Source organism: Dipodomys spectabilis, unplaced genomic scaffold (assembly GCF_019054845.1).
Source record: "Dipodomys spectabilis isolate Male_0828 unplaced genomic scaffold, ASM1905484v1 ptg000071l, whole genome shotgun sequence".
NCBI classification, from domain to species: Eukaryota; Metazoa; Chordata; class Mammalia; order Rodentia; family Heteromyidae; genus Dipodomys; species Dipodomys spectabilis.
Window position 1 is genome coordinate 2,136,848 of NW_024870748.1, and position 27,993 is coordinate 2,164,840.

Here is a 27,993-nt window from a genome sequence, read left to right on the forward strand (position 1 = left end):
GTATTCATTGCATTTTTCCATTACTCGTTTCTGTTTCTCTTTTCTCTGCTATACTTTGGCATGTTCCTGACATTCAGATAAGTGAAGGAGGAGGCAGAGATTTAGGAAAAGTTTCTCAGTCCAAAAGGACAGCTTTTAGTAATCTGAAACGGGAAAAACTCTACTGGAGACTGATTTCAGACAAATGTGGAGATGTAATTTGGAGCCAGATCATGGAGGACCTTGAATACTATGCTAAAGTGTTTCCATTTTATTTTGGCAGCACCAAAAAGTAAAACAATAATATATTCTCTCTCTCAATTGCATCTCCTATATTTCCTGTCCAGGTGAATGGCAGAAATAAGCACTCATACCTTCTGTTTACTTCCTTTATCCAATGGCTTCCAAGTTGTATTTATCACAGTTCCCAAATAACTCTGGACTCTTCCATTTTTCTAGCTATCTTGTCAGAGCTTTATTCTAGGGTCTTGTCATTAATTTTCAAAGCTATTATCATAGCCTCTTAAGAGACTTTCCTAATATCAAGCTTGCCCCCTTGTTCATACTCCATACTTCCATTCAGATCATTTGCTGATACTAGTTCCTTTGTTGTAAGACTTCATAGATCCCCATCACTCTCAAGGTAAAATTTCTATGTCATTAGCAATAATTGTAAGAGCCATTCAAAGTTCAGCCAGGAGTTTGGGTGAATCCATGTAAGCTATGAGTGACAATTATCTTCCATCTTTCCATTCTCTTTCAAATCCCGTTTTACCTTCTTTGGGCATACTACCTTTGCCTGTTGGATGAGTATCTGGAACCTGTCCATGAAGTTACACATGATGCCACAATGTGGGTTCTGTCCTCTACCATCTGAACCTTCATTGTCTCTTAACTCCCAGAACAAAGCTTCCATACAATTATTGTCTGGTATTCAAGTACACCCCGCTGTGGCCCCATAGACTGCTCTATAACCCTCTGTCAGAATGACAAATATATAGTCAGGGTCAACTCTATGACTCTACCAGGCAGGAAGCAGGTACAAGAAGAAAAATCTTTACCCCTCTTAAACCATAAGTAGTTTTGTTGTTCTGTTGGGGGGGCATGGAAGAGAATTCCCCACTTTTTAAGGAGTCATGGCTGATGGAAAAATACCAAGGGAAAGGTAGAACACGGAAGAGCCAAGGGCATGAAATGGGCCAGATAGAATGCAGAAGTGAGTCAAGTGTGCAAAATGGGCCAAATAGAATGTGGAGGTAAGCCAAGTGGCAAAATGGGCCAAATGGACTGCGGAAGTGAAAGCCGAGATTGCAAGATGTTCCTGTGTACATGAAACTCAAATCATGATCTGAGGAAGGAACAACTAATCAATACGGCCAATGAGGCAGCAAATCAAGAATAACCTAACCCAAGGTATAAAACCTATACACAATCTTTTCAGCATGATATATACTCTTGTCTACTTGTCCACATTGTTTCCCTTATAACAGCATCTTAATAAATCTTTGCTTTTCTTAAAAAAGAAAAGAGGATATAATGGACATGTGAACAGAGGCTTGATCACAACTAAGGTATTAATGTGCAGTGCCTGAGTGGTGTAGCTCAGAGGTAGAGTGTTTAATTTGGACAAGTCCCTATCAATGGACAAGGGTTCTATCCTCATTACTAAAATAAAAAACAGTGAATTAACAAATCGAAATTACTATCTTAAAACTTTACATCCAACTTTCATTATGCTAGCTCTTTCCCCTCAAAAGAATTACATAGGTATTGGAAGAATAGTTCAGTGAAGAAGAACAAAGGTCCCGAGTTCAATACCCATCACTCAAAATAAGAAAAAAAGAATTACACGCATTGCATTTCTATATAGAAAGACACACTCTCATGTTTACAAGGATGCTGATTAAAGGACTGTAACAATATAGTAACAAATAAGAAAGAAACTTTATGTCTATTAATAAAGGAATGATTAAAATAGCTTACTCATACAATGGAGGACTATGATTAACTTAAAATTCATAAACTATCCTTTATGTCAACAGTTAATCTCTGTCTCTCTCTCTCTCTGTCTCTGTCTGTCTCTCTGTCACTGTCTCTGTTTGTCTTTCCTTCTTTTCTGAGACATGGTATGCTATGTAGCTCAATGTGGCCTGGAACTTGCTATGCACAAAGGCCCCAAACTCACAATCCTACTACTTCCTGTATGCTTGGTTTATAGGTGTGTATTATCATGGCTGGCAACCAGATTTATTTTTTGGCAGTATTGGTTATTAAACCTAGCTTCTCATACACCATATGAAAACATTATACCACTGAGCTATATTTCCAGCCCAGGGATATATCTTGAAAACATAATACTACATAAAAAGTACAAATCAGAAAAGGGTATGTATGTGAGAATACCATTTATGACCTGGGTGCTGGTGACTCATGCCTGTAATCCTAGCTACTTGGGAGGCTGAAATGTGAGGATTTCTGTTCAAAGACAGCCCGGGTAGGAAAGTCCATGAGAGTCTTATCTACAATTAACTATCAGAAAACCGAAAGTGGTGCTATGGCTCAAGGTGGTATAACTTTAGTCTTGAACAAAAGAGCTCAGGGACAGTGCTCAGGCCCCAAGTTCAAGCCCCACAAGTAACAAAAATAATACCATTTATGTCAAATGGTATGCTATCACACTATGTATTTTCTATATCTGTATAGGTTAAAGTATTTAAAAGACTTATCTGAGCCAGGCTCCAGTGGCTCATGCCTATAATCCTAGCTACTCAGGAGGCTGATATCTGAGGATCACGGTTCAAAGCTAGCCTGGCAGGAAAATCTGTGAGACTCTTATCTCCAATTAACCACCAGAAAACTGGAAGTGGTGCTGTGGCTCAAGTGGTAGAGTGCTTGCCTTGAGCTGAAGAGCTCTCAGGGACAGCACTTAGGCCATGACCGACAGAAAAAAAGAAAAGAAAAGACTTATCTGGAAGATTGGTTATTCATAGAAAAAAATGGAAGGGAGCAGGAAGATTTGTTAGCTAAGAGGGCTATGTTGCTTATTTTTTGTTTGTTTGTTTGTTTTGCCAGTCCTGGGGCTTGAACTCAGGGTCTGAGCTTCTTTTGCTCAAAGCTAGCACTCTACCACTTGAGCCACAGTGCCATTTCTGACTTTTTCTGTTTATGTGGTACTGAGCAATCAAACCCAGGGCTCATGCATGCTAGGCAAGCACTCTACCACTAAGCCACTTTCCAGTCCTCCCTGAGCTTCTTTTCCTCAAGGTTAGTACTCTACTACTTGAGCCACAGCACCACTTCTGGCTTTTATATGTTTATATGGATTTAAGGAATCAAACCCAGGGCTTCATACATGCTATGCAAGCACTCTACCCCTAAGCCATATTCTCAGCCTATGATGGTTAATTTTATTTGTCAACTTGAATAGGCCAAAGATACCCAGATATTCTGGTTATATAAGAGGATGTTATGTGGTGACATAAACATTTCAAGTGTCAGACTAATTAAAGCAGATATATTTCCATAGTTTTAGTATGAAATGTCCATTTGTTGAATGCGTGGTTTGCAGTTGGTGGTGTTATTTGGGGGCATAATGGAAACTCTACTTAATGGAGCTTACCTGGAGGAAGTAGGTCATTGACAGTGTCTTTGGGGACCACATTTTATCCCCAGTCCCTTTCCATTTCTCTCCTGGCTTCCTAGCCACCATGAGGTGAACAGCTCTTTCATGTACATCTGACATGACATACTGCTGCACCATAGCATAGAAATAACTGAGCCAGTGGCTTATGCTTATAATCCTAGATAATCAGGAGGCTGAGATCTGAGGATCATTCTTTGAAGCCAGCCAGGGCAGGAAAACCCATGGGACTCATATCCAATTAACAAGAATGTACTCAGGCCCTGAGTTCAAACCTCAAGACCAGAACACACACACACACACACACACACACACACACATACACACACACACACACACACAGAGAAACAACAGAACCCACCAACCATGGATTGAAATTTCTGAAACTGGAAGCTAAAATAATTATTTCAATTATTTATTTCCTCCTGTAAGTGGTTTCTTTCAGATATTTCTTTTTTTTTAAATTTAATTTAATTTTATTTGTGAACATACTGTACAGAGGGGTTACAATTACATGGGCAGGATAATGCGTACATTTCTTACCAAGCATTGCAGCCTCCTCCTTTGTTTACACTTCACATCCCTTCCCAGCCTCCCCCCTCCCCCCCCAATCCCAATCCTTCTCCTTCCCCCCCCTTCCCCCCCCCCCAACGTTGTAAAGCTCGTTTTGGACATGACAACTTGTACTTCTCATTGTTGCAACAGGTCCACCTGTATCCTTAAACAACTGGTTTTTCCCCATCTCCTCCACAAGTTATACTGACATCAAATATAGTGAAAGCAGGGGTTATACTGTGGGGGAGGGACATACAAAGCAACAAAGAAATAATCTTATAAATGCGTTAGAAACACATGCATGAAAGAAAAAAACATTAAAATACATAACTAAGGGTTCATTTTCCTGACATCACATTATCTGACCTTTTCCGCTTGACTCATACATATACTAGATATTGCAAATAAGGGAAACCATGGGACCTATGTTTCTTTGGGCCTGGCTTACTTCACTTATTATAATTTTTTCCAAGTTTTTCCATTTCCTAACAAATGGGGCAATGTCATTCTTTCTGATGGAGACATAGAATTCCATTGTGTATATATACCACATTTTCTTGATCCATTCATCTACTGAGGGGGCATCTGGGTTGGTTCCATGTCTTAGCTATGGTAAATAATGCTGCAATAAACATAGTTGTGCTGGTAGCTTTAGTGTGGTCTTGTTTGTAAACATTTGGGTAAATGCCCAAAAGTGGGATTGCTGGGTCATAGGGGAGTTCTATGTGAAGTCTTTTGAGGAACCTCCATACTGCTTTCCAAAGTGGTTGAACAAGTTTACATTCCCACCAACAATGAAGTAAGGATCCTTTCTGTCCACATCCCCTCCAGCATCTGTTGTTGTTAGGGTTCTTGATTTTTGCCGTTCTAACTGGAGTGAGGTGATATCTCAATGTTGTTTTGATTTGCATTTCTTTTATGGCTAGGGATGTTGAACATTTCTTCATGTGTCTATTGGTCATCCTTCTTTCTTCTTCAGAGAAGTTTCTCTTTAAGTCTTTCACCCACTTATTTATTGGACAGTTGTTTCTTTTTTTTTTGTTTTTTTTTTTTTTTTTTTTTTAATTTTATTTTATTTTATTTGAGAACATACTGTACAGAGGGGTTACAATTACATGGGCAGGATAATGCATACATTTCTTACCAAGCATTGCATCCTCCTCCTTTGTTTACCCTTCACCTCCCTTCCCAGCCTCCCCCCTCCCTCCCACCCAATCATACCCCCCCTCCCCCCCCCCCACCGACATTGTAAAGCTGGTTTTGACATGACATTTTGTACTTCTCATTGTTGCAACAGGTCCACCTGAATCCTTAAACGACTTGTTTGTCCCCGTCTCCTCCACATGTTATACTGACATCAAATATAGTGAAAGCAGGGGTTACACTGTGGGGGAGGGACACACAAAGCAACAAAGAAATAATCTTATAAATGCATTAGAAACACATGCATGAAAGAAACAAAAACATTAAAATACATATTTGAGGTTTTGTTTTCCTAACATCACATTATCTGACTTTTTCCGCTTGACTCATACCTATACTAGATATTGCAAATAAGGGAAACCATGGGACCTATGTTTCTTTGGGCCTGGCTTACTTCACTTAATATAATTTTTTCCAAGCCTTTCCATTTCCTAACAAATGGGGCAATGTCATTCTTTCTGATGGAGGCATAGAATTCCATTGTGTATATATACCACATCTTCTTGATCCATTCATCTACTGAGGGGCATCTGGGTTGGTTCCATGTCTTAGCTATGGTAAATAATGCTGCAATAAACATAGTTGTGCTGGTAGCTTTAGTGTGGCCTTGTTTGTGATCATTTGGGTAAATGCCCAAAAGTGGGATTGCTGGGTCGTTGGGGAGCTCTATGTGGAGTCTTTTGAGGAACCTCCATACTGCTTTCCAAAGTGGTTGAACAAGTTTACATTCCCACCAACAATGAAGTAAGGTTCCTTTCTGTCCACATCCCCTCCAGCATCTGTTGTTGTTAGGGTTCTTGATTTTTGCCGTTCTAACTGGAGTGAGGTGATATCTCAATGTTGTTTTGATTTGCATTTCTTTTATGGCTAGGGATGTTGAACATTTCTTCATGTGTCTATTGGTCATCCTTCTTTCTTCTTCAGAGAAGTTTCTCTTTAAGTCTTTCACCCACTTATTTATTGGACAGTTGTTTCTTTGAGGATTTGTTGTTGGGGGGTTTAATTTTTTGAGTTCCAAGTATATTTTAGATATGAGACCCAAAGCTAGATCCTTATATTTCACCCTGCACCAGAATCAACTCCAAATGGATCAAAGACCTTGAAGTCAAAGCAGACACTCTGAAAACATTACAGGATGGAATAGGAGAAACCCTAGGTCTCCTTGGCTCAGGCCGAAATTTTCTGAATAGAGACCCAGAAACACAACAAATCAAAGAAAGGTTGGACAAATGGGATTGCATAAAGTTGCAGAGCTTCTGCAGGGCAAATGACATAGCTAGCAAGATCAATAGAAAGCCCACGGATTGGGAGAAGATCTTTACTAGCCATACAACGGACAAGGGTCTTATATCTAAAATATACTCAGATATTTCTTACAGTGACAAAATTTTGACTAACACATATCTCTAAAGTAAGTGAGCCACATTTAGTAGTTGATGGACATAATAGACCAAAAAGATTTACCTACTCTTCTAAGAGTAAAGTTGATGGGAAGGACATGGTCTTTCCCTGCCTTTGGACACAGATGGGAAACATTTTGCGGTCTGGAGCCTTGTGAGTGTCTGACTGGCATTCTATTGGCTTCTGGGTTTACAGGTTGCTGACTGCACATCTGGATGTTCTCAGCCTTCTCTGGAGAACCTTAACTAATACAAAGATCTTAGCTTCATTTTTTTCTTTAATTTTCTTTTAAAAATATTTTATTGCTATTGTAGAGGGGATATTCAGAGTGGTTACAGTTTACATAAGTCAAGTAATGACAGCAATTCTTCTTGAACCATATCTACCCTTCCCTTGCTCTCTCCTAGTTGTTCCCTCCTGTCCCCACCCACAAGTTATATATACAGTTCATTTTCCACATAGTTGTCTAGTGAGTACCACTGCTATATTTGTTCACCCTTTCCCTCCCAAAGACAAAACAAATTAACATACAAAAGGAAAAGAAAATAAAAACAGCAACAACAGCAACTCCTTTTCTTGGAGTTGATTTCATAAATATTATTTTATATGACCATATGCGCATAGCTATTGAGCCTTTGTGATCTGTTCCTGTGCATATTCTCCTTTGGCCTCACTGTGTCAATGTCTAGAGACCTGTATAATTTATCATGTTCCAGTGTATTTTTTTTTTTTTTTGCCGGTCATAGGGCCTGAACTCTGGGTTTGGGCGCTGTCCCTCAGCTCTTCAGCTCAAGGCTAGCACTCTACCACTTGAGCCACAGTGCCATTTCCAGCTTTTTCTGCTTGTGTGATGCTGAAGAATGGAACCCAGGGCCTCATGCATGCAAAGCAAGCACTCTACCGCTGAGCCACCTTCCCAGCCCCAATCCAGTGTATTTTTTAATCATTCAGTGTGTTTACTTGTAGATTTATAGGAACATTCTAGTAATCACAAATGAGGGAAATCATGCAATCCATGTTTCTTTGGATCTGGCTTACTTCTCTTGACATAATTTTTTTCGTCTTTATTTTTTATTTATTTATTTTATTTATTATTTTTTTTGGGGGGGTCCGGATGTGGGGCCTGAACTCCGGGCCTGGGCGCTGTCCCTCAGCTCTTCAGCTCAAGGCTAGCGTTCTACCACTTGGGCCACAGCGCCACTCTAGCTTTTCTCTTTTTGCTTATGTGGTGCTGAGGAATCGAACCCAGGGCCTCAGGCATGCAAGGCAAGCACTCTACCACTGAGCCATCTTCCCAGCCCCTCGTCTTTATTTTTTAAATAAAATTTATTGTGAGGGTGATGTACAGGGGGGTTACAGTTGCATACGTAAGGTAATGAGTACATTTCTTTTTGAACAGTGTTATCCCCTCCCTCATTTTCTCTCACTTCCTCCCACTCCCTACCCCCCAAGTTGTAAAGCTAATTTCCAACATAATGTTTAGTAACTGTCACTGTTGAATTGGCTCACCCTTTGTCCCACCTTTTCTAATTCCTCTTCCCTTCCCCAAATCAGATAAACTTATATACAAGACAAAGGGTACAGAAATAAAAAACAGTGACAGCAGGGGATAAACCAAAGGAAATAAAAGAAAGAAATAATTGAAAATAGTACAATAAAAATCCTCTTGTTTCCATTGTTTGGAGTTCATTTTGATAAGGATTAATTATAAGAAAGGAGGATATTCTTAGGAGAGGGTCACAATGGTTCAATAGCTGTGTACATATGATCATGTAAAATGATACTTACCAGCTTATCAAAATGAACTCCAAGTCTTTCCATTTCCTTACTAATGTACAATATCATTCTTTCTGATGATGGATAAGTAGAATTCCCTTTCTCTTCTCTTCTTTCTGTCTTGCTTTTTCTATCTTATGAATCAGGGTTTCTAGACCTTTCGTTTACAGCTCATGTTTTAACCACTTGAACTACACCTCTAGTTCTGGCTTTTTGCTAGTTAACTGGAGATAAGAGCTTCCAGATTTGTCTGCCTAGGATGACTTCAAATTATGATTCTTAGATCTCAGCCTACTGAGTACCTAGGATTATAGGCATGAGCTACCAGCACCCAACTATATGTTCATTTTTTTGATATATTGATTTTCAAAATATGAATGTTCCATTACTAAATTTATCATTAAACCTGATACCTCAACCCTGACGTCTTATTTCCAAGTAATGTATAAGAAAACGGAAATGTTAAGCAATTGCTCCAGTAATCCTTTTAGCTCCCACATACACACTTTGCAGAGAAGTTATAAAGACAAATGTAGTATTATAACATGAAAGTATTTGGAGCTCCTTGTTAAGACAGAAATTTCTTAACTATTTTCTTCTCACCTTTTCTCAGATCTTCCCTACCAAAGGGCTGAGCTCACACACATTGAGGAGAGAGGGGAGGCAACAAATGCCTCATAAATGTGGTAATTAACTCCGTGTTTCATTCAAGATTTGAGGATATGCCAAAACTTTTCTGACCCTCAAAATGTGGAGTGAATATTGGTTTGGAAATGGTTAGGAATCAGTGCTTTAGAAGCTTAATTTATGGGCAAGTAGCTAGACAGTAACATTTGCAGTAGAAAATTCCTCTAACTTGTAGGTTAAAATGATAGGAATACTTTTTCTGGACAGGCAAGATGTTCTTTGAAATATGTAACTAAGAAGAAGGCCGAAAAAAAAATTTTAAAGGGGGGAAAACTTCACATGAATATTTATAACATCCTGAGCTCTCTTGTTGTGTTTCTGAGGAAAGCTATATTGGCATGAACTCTATTTGGAAGACTTTCTGTTCTACTTTAAAAAAAAAAGAATATAATGGTATTTTCTGCTTTCAACAGTGGTTTTTATTTTTGTAGTGGTGTTAATGGTAACAGTAATTTTATTGGTTGTTATTTTGTTTTGTTTTATGGTGCCTGGTTGGAACCCAGAGCCTCCTTCACATTAGGCAAGCACTCCGTTACAGAGTTACACCTCCAGCATCTCAGCAGTGTTTTTATTTTTTTATTAAAAAAACTTTTTCTACACATTAAGAACAATCAACTGCATTTTAGATATGTTTTTTTGCCAGTCCTGGGGCTTGAACTCAGGGCCTTGGCACTGTCCCCGATCTTCTTTTGCTCAAGTCTAGTGCTCTACCAAATGAGCCAAAGTACCACTTCTGGCTTTTTGTGTTTATGTGGTACTGAGGAATGGAATCTAGGGCTTCATGCATGCTAGGCAAGCACTCTACCTCTAAGCTACATTCCTAGCCCCTGCATTTTAGATCTTAAGAAGTCTTGTTTAACTACTTGAATGTCTGTCAACAGGGAGATGAAGTAGTCTCTGTTCCTTTTTAACTTCAAATCACTGTCTGACTTTTAAATTAAAAAAATGTAGTATTAGTTGCTACACCAAATACCTTATTATATACCCTATGAAACATGGTATTGTATTAAGATATTTCATAAATTTTCCTTTTTCCTGATTATTAATCTTTTTGTGTGTGTCAGTCATGGAGCTTGAACTCTGGGCCTGGGCACTGTCCCTCAGCTCTTCAGCTCAAGGCTAGTGCTCTACCACTTGAGCCACAGCGGCACTTCTGGTTTTCTGGTAGTTCATTAGAGATAAGAGTCTCAGAGACTTTCCTGCCCCAGCTGGCTTTGAACTGTGATACTCAAGTCTCAGCCTCTTGAGTAGCTAGGATTACAGGCATGAGTCACCGATGGCTAGGTATTACTTTTTTTGTGTGTATGTGAGTCCTTGGGTGCTGTGCTCAAGGGTAGTGCTCTGCCATTTGAGCCATAGATCCACTTCTGGTTTATTTTTAGTGCTTAATTGGAGATGAGTCTCCATGGACTTTCCTGCCTGAGCTGGCTTCAAACCATAATCCTCAGATCTCAGCCTCCTAAGTGGCTAGGATTACAAGTGTGAGCCATGGGTGCCTGGCTATGTATCACTTTCTTTAAGTACTATAATGTGTAAAACAACAGTATTGCATTTAATTAATTCCAGAATGGTATGTGGACTTCTGAGTTTAATTTGGAAATGGTCTATATTTTTATATATGTGATGTTTATATGAAAATATGCTAATAATATTTTATTGTGAGATTTATATTACTTTTTTGTGAGTTTGTTTTGTTGGTCATTGAGCTTGAACTCTGGGCTTGGGTGCTGTCCCTGTGCTCTTCAGCTCAAGGGGAGTGCTCTACCGCTTGAGCCACAGTGCCACTTCTGGTATTCTAGTGGTTTATTGGAGATAAGAGTCTCATGGACTTGGGCTGGAAAGGTGGCTCAGTGGTAGAGCGCTTGCCTTGCATGTATGAGGCCCTGGGTTCGACTCCTTAGCACCACATAAGCAAAAAGAAAAAAGCTGGAAGTTGCGCTGTGGCTCAGGTGGTAGAGCGCTAGTCTTGAGCTGTAGAGCTGAGGGACAGTGCCCAGGCCCAGAGTTCAGGCCCACTACCAGACCCCCCCCCAAAAAAAAGGGTCTCATGGACTGTCCTGCCTGGCTGGCTTTGAACAGGGATCCTCAAATCTCAGCCTCCTGAGTAGCTAGGATTACAGGTGTGAGGCACTGGCGCCAGCTATTGTGAGATTTATATTACCTTTATCTGTACAATCTGATTCTTCTTAAGCTTTATCATTGAGCTTTCATTAAATATCATAATACATTTCAACTGAAATGAAAAAGGTCTGAATATCACACAATCCTTATTTTTCATTATTTGTATAAATAAAATTATAATCTGAATTGTTCATTACTTTTGACTTGCAATATAAATATTCTGGCTTTATGTTATGCCTTTATATTTTTCTTTTCAAAAATTCACTAAAATAAAGGAATATCATAAGTATAAAAAAAAGTAAGAGAGGCCAGGTGCAGTGACACATGCCTATAATCCTAGCTACTTAGGAGGCTGAGATCTGAGGGTCTAAGTTCAAAGCCCACTCAGACAGGAAAGCACATGAGACTCTTATCTCGCATTAACCCCCCAGGTAAGCAGAAGTAGTGTTGAGGTAGAGTGCTAACCTTGAGCAAAAAGTAAAAAATAAAAGCTCAGGAACATGACCTAAGCCCTGAGTTCAAGTCTCATGGCCAACAGAGAGAGAGAGAGAGAGAGAGAGAGAGAGAGAGAGAGAGAGAGAGAACATTGTAATAAACCTCTATACCTACCAAGGATATTCTCAAACTTGTTTCCCATATTCACAAGAGATTTTTTTTCAAGTTAAGACATTACATATGTAATCAAAGCTTCCTGTCCCCATTCATTTTCTGTTTTCCTGTCTCAGAAGTAGCTACAATGATGGGTTTGCTTCTTTGATTTCTATGCATGTTTTCATATTTTTATCACATATATTTTATCCATAAACTATATATAACATAGTTTTACATATTCAAGGCTTTATATAAGTGATATTGTACAATAATTAATGGAGAGATAGTTCATTGAATAAAAGCACGAATATTGAAGACAGAGCTGGTCTAGAATATAAGCTGTGCATTTTACTAACTACGTGACCTTGGGAGATTACTTATGACTCTTTTCAATTCTATGCCTCATTTTTCTCAGCTATAGAACCTATCTCATAAGTTTGTTTTAAGGATTAGATGGGTTCATACATACATACATAATATTAAAAAAAACTAAACAGTGGGCTGGGACTGTGGCTTAGTGGCAGAGTGCTTGCCTAGCAGGCATGAAGCCCTAGGTTTGATCCCTCAGTATCACATAAACAGAAAAAGCCAGAAGTGGTGCTTTGGCTCAAGTGGTAGAATGCTAGCCTTTAGCAAAAGAAGCTCAGGGACAGTGCTTAGACCCTGAGTTCAAGCCCCAGGACTGACAAAAACACAACAAAACAAAATAGTGTGTGTTAGCTCATTCTGTTCCTTGTTTTTTTAAAGAAGTTTTAGTTTTACCCATATGCATACCATTAATTTATTTTCATTACTCTATGGCATTCCATTGTATGAATACACTAAACAAATTTATCTACTCTTTTGATGGGCATTTTGGTTGTTTTCATTTAGAAATTGCTACTCACCAGGCACTGGTGGCTCACACCTGTAATCCTAGATATTCAGGAGGCTGAAATCTGAGAATCATAGGTTGAAACCAGCCCAGGCAGGAAAGTCCTGTGAGAGACCCTTATTTCCTGTTAACCACCAGAAAATGGGAAGAGGAACTTTGGCTATAAGTGTTTCATCTCTAGCCTTGAGCAAAACAGCTCAGGGATAGTGCCCAAGCCCTGAGTTCAAGCCTTACAACCTACAAAAATAATTGTTACTATGAACAACTTTGTACATGGGAGAACTTCTTTAATTAAATATTTCTATACACACGTTTAAAAATTACAGCTTTTATTTTGCTCAAAGGAACTATAGGTCATCTGTTCTAATATTCTCAAACATATATATGGGAGAACTTCTTTAGTTAGATATTTCCATACACGCATTTAAAAATTACAGCTTTTATTTTCCTCAAAGGAAATATGGGTCATCTATTCTAATATTTTCAAACTCATTAGTGTTTGTGTGGCTTTCTAAACATTTACAGCTGTCTACTAATATCACAAATTTGATTGAATGTCATCACAACAAATAATGGTTATAATGGTTATATTAATTTTCTATAGCCTTTAAATTTTATATACTGATAACTTGCAAATTCAAGGATGGGATCTGACATCCAATCAAATACTGTTTTCATATGTGTGAAAACCTGATTGATCATTATACTTCAAAGGTTTTTTTTAACTCTGTTAAAACTATTGTAACAGATGAATGTCTTTTCAAACTCTGTTTTGATATTTCTTCTTGGGAAATAAGTCTGAATTTGTCAAGTGAATGTTTTATTGGCCTTAACTTCAGGAATGGTAGGCTATAAACCTTAAGAGTGTTTTAACAACTCATAAAGGAATAAAAACCCCAGTTAAAGTCTCTGATGATTGGAATCTTAAATACACTAAGACCCTCATTATGTTGCATCTGCTATTCCTTTTCAAACATAAAATATTCAAACTCTCTATCATATTCTCTTCTTAAAGATGGTAAAAACCTCTGGAAATGTGGCTTAGTGGTAGAGTGCTTGCCTAGCATGCACCAAGGCCTGGGTTCGATTCCTCAGTACTACATAAACAGAAAAAAAAGAAGTAGAGCTGTGGCTCAAGTGGTAGAGTGCTAGACTTGAGCAAAAGAAGTTCAGGGACAATGCCCAGGCCCTGAGTTCAAGTCCCATGACTGGCAAAAAAAGATGGTAAAAAACTTATTTGTTTGCCTATCTATTCATTTAAGTAGGTTGCTATGCTGGGTATCACAGGATAGTCACTCTACCACTGAATCATACCCCTAGTCCATGAAAAAAATATTATTAAAAAATAGGGCCAGGTACCCCTGGCTCACACCTGTAATCCTAGTTAGGAGGCTGAGATTTGAGGATCACTGTTCAAAGACAGCCAAGGTAGGAAAGTCTGTGAGACTCCTATCTCCAATAAACCACCAGAAAACTGGAGTTGGTACTGTGGCTTAAGTGGTAGAACACTCATTTTGAGCTGAAGAGCTGAGGGACAGTGCCCAGGCCCAGTGTTCATGCTCCAAGACCTAAATAAATAAATAAATAAATGGACAAATGACTTTATTTTTTGGTCTGAGTCTGGGACTTGAACTTGGTACCTGCCACTTTTGCTTATTAGCTAGTGCTGTACCAACTAAGCCAAACCTCTAACCCCTGACAAATGACTTATAGCCCTATATATACACACACATATATATATATATATGTTATTAATCAATATGTTTCTCCTTTAAGAATATCTTTTTCAGCCAGGCGCCAGTTGCTCACTCCTGTCATCCTAGCTACTCCGGAGGTCGAGATCTGAGAATCAAACCCAGCTTGGGTAGGAAGTCCATGAGACTCTTTTTTTTTTTTTGTCGGTCGTGGGGCCTGAACTCTGGGCATGGGCACTGTCCCTCAGCTCTTCAGCTCAAGGCTAGCATTCTACCACTTGAGTCACAGCACCACTTCCAGCTTTTCTGCTTATGTGGTGCTGAGGAATCAAACCCAGGGCTTCATGCATGCAAGGAAAGCACTCTACCATTGAGCTACCTACCCAACTCTCCATGAGACTCTTATCTCCAATAAACCACCAGAAAACCGGAAGTGGTGCTGTGGTTCAAGTGGTAGAGCGCTTGCCTTGAGCTGAAGAGCTGAGGGACAGAGCCCAGGCCTAGAGTTCAGGCCCCATGACCACCACCACCACCACCACCAAAAAAGAATATCTTCTTTGCCAGGTAATGTGGCAGTAATGTAAGGTACACACAAGGAATATATTTATCTTTCTTTCTGAATCATTTCAAGGTAAGATGTAGATACAAAGGCCTTTTCAGTGTGTGTGTGTGTGTGTGTGTGTGTGTGTGTGTGTGTGTGTGTGCGCACACGTGCATATGTGTATTTGGTAATTGTTTGTTTTGAGACAGAGTTTTACTATGTAGACCAGGTTCCTCCTGCCTCAGTCGCCCAAGTGCTGGGATTACAGATGTGTTATCACACACAGCTTCTTTTCTGTTTTGAGACAAGGGTCTCATTGTGTTGCCTGTACTGATCTCAAACTCCTGGGCTGAAAGTGATGTTCTTCCTTCAGCTTTCTGAGAAGAGCAGATGAGTCTACAGGCACACTTCATCCAAGTCCCTATTTCTTTTTAGTTATTTATTTTTTATAGTTTTTATAAAGGTGATGTACAGAGGGGTTACAGTTACCTAAGTCAGGTAAAGAGTACATTTCTTTTTGGACAATGTCACCCATTCCCTCACTTTCTCCCGTCCCTGCCAACAAGTGGTACAGTTAATTTCAGTGTCTATTTTGGAGCTAGAAAAGATTATTTAGAATCCTTCTAAATAATCCCAGTTCAAATAAAAATAAGGAATTCAATCTACTAGATCTAATTTAGGTTGTATCAGCAGTTGGAATAATATTCTGTATAGCTGTAAAAAGGAACCTTATCCATTGCCGTCTATTTTTTGCAGATAAAATGTGCCCTCTCAATTCTCAGTGTGGTTTCTCCAGCCCTCTTGTGCTTGACAAATATCCACGTACTCTCTATTCACACCTCTTAATCTTTCCACAGTAGTTCTAACATTAATTTTTGTGTCTAACATTAGAAGTGCTATAAGCATATAACAGTAAACTTGCTACCAATGATAGACAGTAAATGCTGACATTAGTTTCTAGATTTTAGCTTATGTTGGTAGCTACTTAGTAACAAATACTGTGCTTAAATTAGGGTAGTGACTTTCTTGTTATTCAGTGTTCCTTTTATTAATTAATATTACATTGGCCTTATAAGTCAAGGCGTGTCAGTAAAGTTTTACTGGAGGTTTTGGGCTATGTTAATTTTTTTTTTTTTGGTCAGTCATGGTGCTTGAACTCTGGACCTGGGCACTGTCCCTCAGCTTTTCAGATCAAGGCAAATGATCTACTACTTGAGCCACAGCACCACTTTCAGTTTTCTGGTGGTTAATTGGAGATGAGTCTCATGGACTTTACTGCCCAGGCTGGCTTTGATCCGCGATCCTCAGATCTCGCCTTCTGAAGAGCTAGGATTACAGGCATGAGCCACGCTGCCCAGGTTTGGGCCATGCTAATTTAACCAAATCTTTTCCAGCATTCTGGAGAAAGCCCAAACATGTTTCTTTTGGGGGGTAGGGAGAGTTTATTATTCTGCTAACAACAATGCCTTGATTCCCTCAAATGATTACTTTTTATGAAAAAAAAAAACAGTATGTAGCTACAGTTCCACAAAAGAAACATGCAAAATGAAGACTGATGTAGCTGGGTTCCAGTGGCACACATCTATAATCCCAATTACTCAGGAGGATGAGATCTGAGGCATGGCTAGAAGCCACCTTGGGCAGACAAATGCAAGAGACACATCCAATTAACTAGCAAAAAACCAGACATGGAAGTATAATTCAAGTGGTAGATCATAAAAAGCTGACTGTGTATGCAAGGCCCTGAGTTCAAGCCTCAGTACATATGCATGCGAGTGCACATACACACAAAGATGACGGGCAGAACAGCCACTACTGCTGCAGGGTTCCAGCTCTTCTGTGGGGACAGCACAAGTCAGACTAGTGGTTGAACCTGGAGGTGCCAAAGAAGCTAGTGGTGGGGCCCAGAACAACCACCATGAGACTCCCCAGGGCACATGCAATCTGTGGGGACAGCTCCCCTCAAGTGTTATCTCCAGCAGAGACAACGGGGACGTTCCCCAAGACTTTTCTCATTATTTATATGTTAATATATTTGTAAACTCATGTACAGCTTTTTTGGAGGGGGGAGAGGGGGTTTAGAAACTAGAAATAGAATCATTTGCTGTAACGTTCAAATGGCAAATGGTCAGCCACACGTCTAGAAACTGTTATGTAGCTGTTGCCTTCCTTATATGGTGGTAGCTGCCCCAGAGAAGTGCCATCCCAAGGAATAAAAGCTGTGGCTGCATCTTGCTCTTACTTGCATGAGATTTCTTTGAAAAGATGCTGCGGCCTCACTGATGAAGGTGTCCTTGCACTTGCGCTCAACTGCTGGCTGCTGAAGATCATTGACTTAGATGGATGCTTGAGTATTACTGACATGGCCTTACATGCTCTAGGACAAAACTGTTCCTTTTTGCAATGCGTTGACTTTTCTGCCAGCCAGGTCTCTGAGAGTGGTGTGCTTGTGTTGGTTAGTGGACCATGTGTTAAGAAGGTAGAGGAGATTCACATGGGGCACTGTGTTAATCTGACAGATGATGCTGTGGAAGCTGTTCTTACCTACTGCCCCCAGATTTGCATATTGTGCTTCCATGGATGCCCCCTGATAACAGATCATTCACGAGAAGTCTTGGACCAGTTAGTAGGCCCAAACAAACTAAAGCAAGTATTGTGGACTGTGTACTGAGGTTATGGAAATTTGTCAAACAATGAAAGCTGGACTCCGTTTTCCAGATAGGGTCAATAGATATCTGCTGCCCACTTAATTTAGCATTACTTCATGACTATTGTGTTATTTAAGCTATACTCTCAGAGAGTAGACTAAATCCCCATGATAGTAGTTTGTGCTGTAAAGCTATTCAGATTCCTAAACATGTTACTACGACTCTGAGTCTGTATTTGTTTGATAAGTATTTATTTATAAAATGCTCATCCTGATATGAACTCAGGCTGAGAAAGAGACTGTTTTGTGAAGTAAAAAAGTTTCAAATGATGTTTTCCCTTGAAATGCCCACCTCTGTAGGTATTAGAGCTGTTCTGAGATATTAACTGGTCCAAATAAACCTTAGAACTCTTTGAAGTAAAGGTCTTTCTAAAAACAAAAAAAAAAAAAAAAAAGAAAAGAAACTGTCATGTAGCTAAGCTTCTGTCCTGGGCATAGGAGCCCCAAGAAGTGGCCTGTATAGTTGTGTCTGAAAGGGCAGAGTAAAGGGGAGGAATCATAAAAAAAAAAATGTAGTCATAGATGTATATGGATTTAATGTGACATGTCTCCTGAACATATTGAAAAAAATACTACTTTAGAACAAGATCATCACAGTAATTAACTTGACAGATCTGCCTGTGCCCTGATAAGTCTTTTGTTGTTTATTAAAGATAGGTCCTCAAAAATTAATGCACATATCGATAATCTTTCTACATGAGCAACCATGATATTTTTTTGTCAGTTGTGGGGCTTGAACTCTGGGCGTAGGCACTGTCCCTCAGCTCTGTAGCTCAAGGCAAGTGCTCTACCACTTGAGCCACAGTGCCACTTCCAGCTTTTTCTGTTTATGTGGTGCTGAGAAATCAAACCTGGGGCTTCATGCATGCGAGGCAAGCACTCTACCACTAAGCCACCTTCCCAGCCTAACCATGACATTTTTTTTTGCCAGTCCTGGGGCTTGAACTCAGGGCCTGGGCTTTTTCCCTGAGCCTCTATGTGCTCTACCACTTGAGCCACAACACCACTTGTGGTACTGAGGAATTAAACCTGGAGCTTCGTGAATGCTAGACAAGTACTCTACCACTGAGCCACATCCCCAGCCCAACCATGACATTTTAAACTGCTTCATACAGACAGCTATGACCAGTGCTAGCATTAAGTTGTGAAAGAATTTAGTTCAAGCCTTGAGTTCAAGCCCCATTACTGGTACACAAGAGTTAGCTATTGATAGGAACCAATTATTGTGGCTAGTATTTCTCAAATGACTTAGGTAGAAATTAAGATTTTTTTTCTTGAAGTATTCAGACATCATAAGTTTAAGATATACTTCTTGGAGACCAGTAGAGTAAAACACACTCTACTGTTTTATGTGAAAAGGAAAAATGGAATGCATTACTAAACAAGAACAAAACAGAGATGTTCACTGCAATTCTCATTTTTTTTAAGTGCTGAGGATGGAACCTAGGTCCTTGTACTGTTAGGCAAATGCCCCATCACTGAGCTCCACGCCAAGCTCCATAAATTCCATTTGTTTCAAGCTAAAAGTATATATACCCTATTTAAACATTTGTCAGGTGATAGGCAGGGGGTTTCCTTCCCCCAGCATAAAGACTAGATGCCAAATCCTAGCATCCACCATGTGGCCAATATGGCACTGGCCAGACCTGACCTCCTTACTTCACATTGACTACTATTTCACTGCCACTGCTTAATTTAGGTCTCATCATCTCTCAGGAGATACATTTCTAATGCATCCCCCAGAAACATAACCATAAAATGTCCATGTAAACATTTCATTTCCCTCTATTGTTTACAGGATACCACACTCTTTCCTCTGCACTGTATAGTACACAAGGCCCTGGTGAAGGAGTTCCAGAACAAACTCCCCTAGTTCTTTTAATAGTACTCCCAGCTTTCCACAACCTAAACATTAGGCCAATGAACCACAGTTCTTGGAATTCCAGGAGAGGCACTTTCTGGTTTGACTTTCGCTGCCTGTTCATTCCACTTCCTGGGTAAAGTGCTTTATCTTTTCTTTGTCTAATGAATAGGAATGTCCTTTCAACTTCTATCTTCCTTTTGGGACTCCTATCCTCATTCTTTTTTTGTGTGTACAGTATATCGTCAATCTTCTATAATAGCACTGCTAACACTTGATTTTACTTCTTTGATCTGTACTGTGTTGTCCTAATAGATTGCAATCTCTCTGAGGTCAAGGACAATACATTATTCACCTGTGTATCAACAGCTTCAACATTATTGTGCATCTGGCCCACAGAGAACCTTCTGGCAATATTGTTGAATGGAAAACAATTGTAATCAGAATCTTGTAGATAGCCACTGTCCAAACAGAAACTGTCAGCCACATATATATTTAAGTTGTACTTAATTAAAATTGGATAAAAATTAAAAAATCTCAGTAACACTATATTACAAATGGTCAATAGCTACATATGACTACCATACCATTGCAAAAGGTTCTAATAATGATATAATTATTTCTTCTATTAGTTCAATGCAAATAACATTTTTTACCATATGCTAACATTTGTCTTAGACAAATTTGTCTTGGGCAAAATATGATTGATATGACTATTAGTATTTTTGAACAAGTCATTAAAAATCTACTCAGGAGACTTCTAGAATGGGATATTTTATAGGGATAGCAGGGAAGGCTTTATGGAGATAGTCTTATTTAAATTGTTCATTTCAGGATGGGGAGCATTTGAGTGGGGAAAATCTTGGAAAAGGAGAGAAAATAGCATAAGCAAATACACAGAGGTGGGGAAGTGCTTGGAAAATATCAAGTAATTTATTTTCTCAAAATATACGTTACAGGGGCTGGGAAGGTGGCTCAGTGGTAGAGCACTTGCCTTGCATGCTCGAGGCGCTGGGTTCGATTCCTCAGCACCACATAAGAAAAAAGCTGGAAGTGGTGCTGGGGCTCAAGTGGTAGAGTGCTAGCCTTGAGCTGAAGAGCTGAGGGACAGCGCCCGGGCCCAGAGTTCAGGGGGTTTAAGTAGTGGCAGTGAAATAGTAGTCAATGTGAAGTAAGGAGGTCAGGTCTGGCCAGTGCCATATTGGCCACATGGTGGATGCTAGGATTTGGCATCTAGTCTTTATGCTGGGGGAAGGAAACCCCACGACCAGACCCCCCCCCCCAAAAAAAATATATATATGTTACATAGCTGTGGATGTGGCTCTACCACTTGAGCTACAGCGCCACTTCCGGTTTTCTGGTGGTTTATTGGAGATAGGAGTCTCACGGTCTCTCCTGCCGGGATGGCTTTGAACCGCGATCCTCAGATCTCAGCCTCCTGAGTAGCTAGGATTACAGGCGTGAGCCACCAGGGCCCGGCCTGAAAATTTTGAAATTTTTTATGACTCACAATAAGCAGAAAATATACACAAAATTTTCATGTGCCCTTCAGTAGTTTTGTTTAATGACAATAGTAATTATAATTGTAGTATGTTAGCACATGCAGGAAATTGACATTGATTTAATATTTATCAACTCATGTAGAGGTCTCACTTGAATTTCACCAACTTTTTCATGAATTTAAATGTGTGTGTGTGTATATACATATATATATATATATATATATATATGCAGTTTATGAACTTTCACTCAATCTGTAGATTTGAGCGATTAACATAATCAGGGTTTAAACATCATAAAGAAACTTCTTAGCCTGGTACTAATGGCTCATAGCTATCATCCAAGCTACTCAGAAAGCTGATATCTGAGGATCATGGTCCAAAGACAGCCCAGGCAGCAAAGCCACAGTGAGACTCTTTATCTCCAAGTAACCAATAAAAAGCCAGAAGTGGAGTTAAGGCGCAAGTGGTAGAGACTAGACTTGAGCAAAAAAGCTCAAGGATAGTGTCTAGGTCTTCAGTTCAAGCTCCATTACACACACACACACACACACACACACACACACACACACACACACACACACACAAAACAAACAAAAAAAACTACTTCATGGTGGATATGTGGCTCAAGTATTAGAGCAGTTGCCTAGAAAGTACAAGGCAGTATGTTCAAATTCCCCAAAACTTCAAAGTGATCACCTCTATGCAAACCCCCACAAGTATGTTGGACCTTAACAAACATACTTTTTCTGCAACTGTAAACTATATCAACCACTGATTTGTTCCCCAGAACTATGATTTTGTTAGTTTGAGAATATTTTATCATAGGATCATAGTGTGTAACTAGTTCTTTCATATTGGCTCTACCCCATACCTGGGATTGATCTCAGTGATTTCTTTGCATTTGCTAAGCCAAAGTGCTCCTCATGTATCAATAGTTCCTTCTTGTTGCTGAGTACTATTTTATTGAAAGAATGTTGATAGTCATCTGGCTTGTTTAATTTTGGCTACCAAAAATAAAGCTGCTGCAAGTTTTTGTATATAGTTTTCTGTATAAACATGTTTTTATATTATTAGGATAAATACTCAGGAATAAGCTTTCTGGGTCATTTACTAAGTATATATTTATAAAAAGTGATAAATTATTTTCTAGAATAAGCTAAATAAACCTTAAATGGACATAACAATTGTAAAAAAATAAATGTATAAAGTGAAAAGTAAAATTTCAAGCTATGGAATTGCTTCCTTACTGAAAGATAAATTTTGTTACATGTCCTGTATGTTATTCAAGAATGTTTTATGCATATGTAAATATACCCATTCAAGATGGGGTCCCACTATACAAGTTATTTACAACTTATCAGTAAATATACACACATATTTTTTCATACCTTCATTTTTTTTGTGCTGGGGATCAAACCCAGGCACATGGTAAGCAAATGTTCTAGTATTGGATTATACCCTGAACCTGTATGGATGTGTGTGTGTGTGTGTGTGTGTGTGTGTGTGTGTGTGTGTGTGTGTTTCAGTCTCTTAAGTGTGGAGATTATAGACTACACTACTCCAATGACTACCATTGTCAGTTTCTTTTACAAAGCTATAATGAAGTCCTCTCATTTTATACTTGTGCAATTTGAGCATACCTATATAATAGATTCCTAGGAGTGGCCAATTTTTTGTTGATTCTATTTTTTTTCAATTTTTTGTTTAAAAAAACTATACACATGGTATATGAGAGTTGTTAGTTCTTCATCAATACTGAATCTGGTAAAAAAATATAAATCTTATTCTGGTGCTGTTGGTTTACGCCTGCAATCCTAGCTACTCAAGAGGTTGAGATCTGATGATTCTGGTTTAAAGCCAGCCTTGGTAGGAAAGGCCAAGAGACTCTTATCTACCATTAACTACCCAAAACAGAAAAGCCACTAGTGCAGCTTTGGCTCAAGTGGTAGAATGATAGACTTTGGCAAAAGAGCTGAAGGATAGTGCCTAGGTCCTGAGTTCAAGGCCCAGGACTGACACCTCCCCCCAAAAAAACCCACAAACAAAACAAAAAACAAAAAATTCTGACAAGTTGGCATAGTATTTAATTTGAATTTCTTTTTCTTTCTTTCTTTCTTTTTTTGTCCGGTGTGGGCTTTTAACTCTGGGCCTGGGCACTGTCCCTAAGCTCCTCAACTCAAGGCTGGCACTCTACCACTTGATCCACAGTATAATATAATCTCCAGACTTCCGGCCTTTTCTGCTTTTGTGGTGCTGAGGAATTGAACCCAGGGCTTCATGCACGCAAGGCAAGCACTCTACCACTGATCCACCTCCCAAGCCCTGAATTTTTTTTTTTTTTTGTTAATGAAGCTGAGCAGTGTTTTATATATTTATTAACCATCTGCACTATGTCGATCTTAGTGTCATGTTAAGCATTGTGTATTAGGGAAAAAGTCTTTTTCCTTCATGCAGCAAATTTAATCTGCAGATAGTTTATGTTTTGGCTTCATGATATTTTGTTATACAATTTTAAAAACTTCTATAGTCTCAAATTTATCCATCTTTATTAGGCTTTGTTGTTGTTGTTGGTCGTGGGGCTTGAATTCTAGGCCTGGGCAATGTCCCTAAGAACTCAAGGCAAGCACTCTACCACTTGAGCCACAGTGCCACTTCTGATTTTCTGGTGATTAATTGGAGATAAGAGTCTCATGGACTTTCCTGCCCGGGCTGGCTTTGAACCTCGATCCTCAGATCTCAGCCTCCTGAGTAGCTAGGATTACAGACAAGCCACTGGCCGCCAGCTTTATTAGGCTTCTTGTATAGAATAGTGTAATATAAAATTCTATTATGTTGTCCAGAGCACTAGGCTATTTGGAAAATGTAATTTATAATGAGCAGTCTGCTGTACTTGGACAGAGTAAAAGAGAATCACTGGATAGTTTATTCAAATCATGATGAACCTGCATGATAGGTTCCCAATTTCCAGTGACCAGATAATTTATTTTTTCCTTCTTTTGACAGTCCTCGGGCTTGAACTCAAGGCCTGGGCACTGTCTCTGACCTTCACTTGCTCAATGCTAGTACTCTACCACTTGAGCCACAGTGCCACTTCCAGTTTTTTCTGTTTATGTGGTTCTGAGGAATAGAATCCAGGGCTTCATGCATGTTAGGCAAGCACTTCACTACTAAGCCACATTCCCAACTTGTGACCAGATAATTTCTGAATTAAAAAAGTATCTTGCCATGTTATATACATAACAAATTTAACTATTTAATTTTCATATTCCAGTATTTCCTAGCCAGACATCTAAGCCTATATAAGCCTTAAAATACTGTCTCTTGGACATGTTATAAGTAGTACAAATAATTAAGATTAAGGTTATTTTACATTAGTGAATATTTTCATTGAACTGCTTTTTTTCTCATTTTACTCTCAAAATCAAGAAGTAAACTTTTTTGTTCTTTCTGTACTTTATGAAATAATATCCATTCCTTAGGAGAGGATAGGGGAACATAGCATTTTGAAGTGTACATATTGAGGGTGTGATAAACAGCTTTTGAAAGAGCTCTAGCAGAAAGAAAAGAGGGGTCACTGTACATTTTTTTTTTTGGGTCCGGTCGTGGGGCCTGAACTCTGGGCCTGGGCGCTGTCCCTCAGCTCTTCAGCTCAAGGCTAGTGCTCTACCACTTGAGCCATAGCATCACTTCCGGCTTTTTTCTTTTTGCTTATGTGGTGCCGAGGAACTGAACCCAGGGCCTCAGGCATACAAGGCAAGCGCTCTACCACTGAGCCACCTTCCACTGTAAAACATTTTTGTGTCACTAAATATCTGCCTAATATTTTAGAAAATTCCTACAGAACTAATTTTTGATGTTATTAATCTTCAGTAGTATTTTTCACAAAACAAAGTCTAGTAAATAGGAATTAAATTTTCAATTTTTGTTTAAAGTATAAAATTATTTTGCAGTTGTAGTTGGTATAGAGGTCAACTGAGAGTGTAAATTTATAAAATTATTGAAAAATTGGACTGTATTATGTGTTTGGAGGAAAAAAAATCAGTTTTTAGCTAATAGTAAAACAGGAAATCATTCAATATCAATTGTTAGTAAATTGGCACAATTGAACTAAATTAATGTAAAATGATTTGGTACACAGGCCAATTTGTCTGTACTTCAAGTGGAAAAATGCATGAACTTATATAACTTTAAAATTTGTACTACTCCCTATTAATGTTTTAGCTGCACCATTCTATAATTTGAATCTCTCTTACAAAACAATAAAAAAACTCCGTGGAATATCCTACTAAATATGTCTATAAAAGCAATGGAAATTTATTTTGAATAGTATTCTAGTCTGCAAAGCTTTAGAAGTAAAAATGTTCCACACATTATTTCTTGTTACTGATATGTTTCAGGTTAACTTTTATTGTTCGGTTGATTAAATATACTATAATTTTTTAAGTTGCAGAAAAAAACCGCAATAACCACAGAGGACTGTAGACAGATGTGGAAGAAATATAATTTTCAGGACTGAAAAGAATCATAGTATTGCGTGAGGAATGTTTTAGCCTCTATAATTAAGTGCAATAAACACAATTTACACGGATTTTGTCCTGTTTGCCATTTGTCTTGCTATTTAATACGTTTTGTTCATTTTAATTTCAAAATTTTAACATTTAAAACAATAGGTTAACTGAAATGTAAAAAAAAAAAAGGAAAAGGTGGAGGGAAAAACCCTATGAAGTTTTTTACCCAATTCTCTCAGGGGTTCAGGAACTTTTGCAATAGCAATGGAGACGCTGTAATAGGTGACAAGCTGCTGAGCTTCCAAGAGATAACCCTTCCCCACATTTCTCAACCCCGCAGAGCTGGGGCAGTCAAAGGTTCAGTTCACTGGATTCCAAATAAACAACACAAAACTAGGGTGATAAAAGACTTCAGTTAACAGGAGTTGAAGGAGCGGAAGGGGCCCTTTAGTACTTCAAACGGTTTGGAGGACGGTTTGGGACCCTAAATCCCCAACAATGTGACCGGGCCGGCTTTGTCCCCCCCCCCCCTTCCCCGCCATCCCCTAGCACGTTTCCAGGCACTCAGTGGACGTGGGGGGGGGGAGGGGGAGGCCCACTCCCCCTGCCAATCCTGACCCTAAATTTCCATTTCCCTTCACTTTGCAGAGCTCCGTGTCCTTTTCCGTCCCCTCAGTGCCCAATACTGGCGGAGCGTCCGGCCTAGCCTAGTAGCCTAGTTCCCTAAGTCTTCCAGACCTTGGAGATTATTGACCATGTTTTTGTAATTTTTTTTTTTTGAAACGGAATAGTGGGTTGCAAAAGATCCCCCCCCCCCCCCCCCCCCCCCAGCTCCCGGTCTTTCCCAGTGCTATGTCTTCCTGGTAGACAATCAGCTTCCCTTTTTTCCATACCCGGAGCAAAAGCAAAGAAACAAAACCAAACCCCAAAGCAACAACAACAACAAAAAAACCCAAGTGCGATTATATCAGTTTCCGATCAGGTGCCCGGAGTTGGGCGACTTGGATTATTTTGGTGGGCAGGAGTAGGGACTGGAGGGAAGCGAGGGCTCAGGAACTAGAGCCGCAGGCCCCTAGCCGCTGGGGCGTGTCTAGAGGAGGGGACTTCGAAGGGTGATGCCCTACTGGGCTGCCACCTTGGGGCTGCGCTCTGGGCGGAGGAGCCTGAGGAACAAGTCGCTGGGCTAGTCCGGCCTCGGAATTCCCACAGCCTGGGGCTCGCTCCGCCGGACATTTCCTATTTGCTCGTCCCTCGTCACCCTCCTCTACACCCCCACCCCCCACAATTCCCCGGGAAGAGAGGAACTGTGACACCCCCCCTCCCACCCACGAGTCCGCGGCGGAAGCGCTACCAAACGACAGAGTAAGTGAGGCGCGGGCACGGCACCTTGTTTATCCCACTCGGCGGCGCGCCCCTGCGGACGCCTCGTTTGCCGGCGTCGGAGACGCTGAACCCTGGAGTCAGTCGGCCACCATTGGTTAGTGACAGGGAGGAGGACGCTGGGTTGGGAGGGCTGGGAGCCAAGTTTTGCAGTGCCAACTCGCTGCCGGTAGATGCCGCCCCCTCCCAACGGGAGCCAGGCGCGGGTTCGTGGCCGACAGATGGCGCCTGCGCGTTCCATTCGCTTCCAAGTCGCCGAAGAGCGAACACCCCAAACAATCCCGAAGCGCCACCGAAAAAAAAAAAAGGAAAAAAAGAAAAAAAAAAAAAAAAAAAGAAACCCGAAAAAAAAAACCCTGAAAAAAAATCCCGCCGGATCCGACCGCCACTTTCAACCCCCCCACCCCCCGCGCCGTTCTAGAACCGCGGGAGCTTCCGTCCCTGAGTAGAATTCGAGGGTGTTAAAGAAGAGGAAGGGGGAAAAAAAAACCTTGTACCAGCCCAGGGGTGAAGAAGCCCCCGGCCTGAGAAAGAAGGAAGGAGTGGGGGAGGCGAACGGTCTCGTTGCTGCCTCTGTGTACGCTGAGGGGGGAGGTAAGTTATAAAATGGCGGAGGCGAAGCTTCGAGAAGTTTGGAGGGGCACCCGGAGGGCGCGGGGCCCACGGTGAGGTGTGTGTGGTGGAAATTGCGCGACCGAGCGACAGCAGTTGAGGGGGGTGATGGGGGGGGGAACAGGCTGGGCAGTCGGTTGCCATTCAATTTTCCCCTGGGGTGGTTGTGCCCCTGTGGCGGGCACCCTTGAGTGAGGGGTTAACTCCTGACCGGGGGGGGGGGGGGGAATGTTCGTCGCCTCAGCCTCCAACCCTTCCCTCCCCCAAGTCGCTACCCCAACACTTCCACGGAACTTCCAGCCCCCCGTCCTCCCTACCTCCTACTCCTAGAGTCGCTTTCTAGCGCAGGACTCTTCTTTTT

The 27,993-nt window shown here is 40.2% G+C and overlaps 2 protein-coding genes across 5 annotated transcripts in view; both read left to right on the forward strand.

Annotated features, from left to right (window-relative positions):
- The first annotated feature begins 1,083 nt into the window (after window positions 1-1,083).
- On the forward strand, window positions 1,084-17,904 carry LOC122109942 (protein AMN1 homolog). Its single transcript, XM_042682412.1, has 2 exons — window positions 1,084-1,235; window positions 17,247-17,904. Exons 1-2 carry the CDS (start codon window positions 1,084-1,086, stop codon window positions 17,731-17,733), a joined length of 639 nt encoding a protein of 212 aa, XP_042538346.1. The 3' UTR covers window positions 17,734-17,904.
- An 8,874-nt stretch (window positions 17,905-26,778) lies between these two features.
- Stag2 (stromal antigen 2) overlaps window positions 26,779-27,993 on the forward strand; it is a 128,904-nt gene continuing 127,689 nt past the window's right edge. For 2 of the 4 annotated variants that reach the window (XM_042682458.1, XM_042682465.1), the window contains exon 1: window positions 27,367-27,614. The gene's annotated coding sequence lies outside the window, so the exon portion shown is untranslated. Of the gene's footprint in view, window positions 27,003-27,366; window positions 27,691-27,993 lie in introns of those variants that run through there. The other 2 variants (XM_042682463.1, XM_042682464.1) reach the window with 2 other exon arrangements.

Bases quoted from the DNA above. Each gene is read 5' to 3' on its own strand.
- LOC122109942 (XM_042682412.1), top strand. From the start codon at position 1,084: ATGGAAGAGAATTCCCCACTTTTTAAGGAGTCATGGCTGATGGAAAAA. The intron at 1,236-17,246 runs GTAAGCCAAGTG...ATATGGTGGTAG, and splicing joins GGGCCAAATAGAATGTGGAG to CTGCCCCAGAGAAGTGCCAT.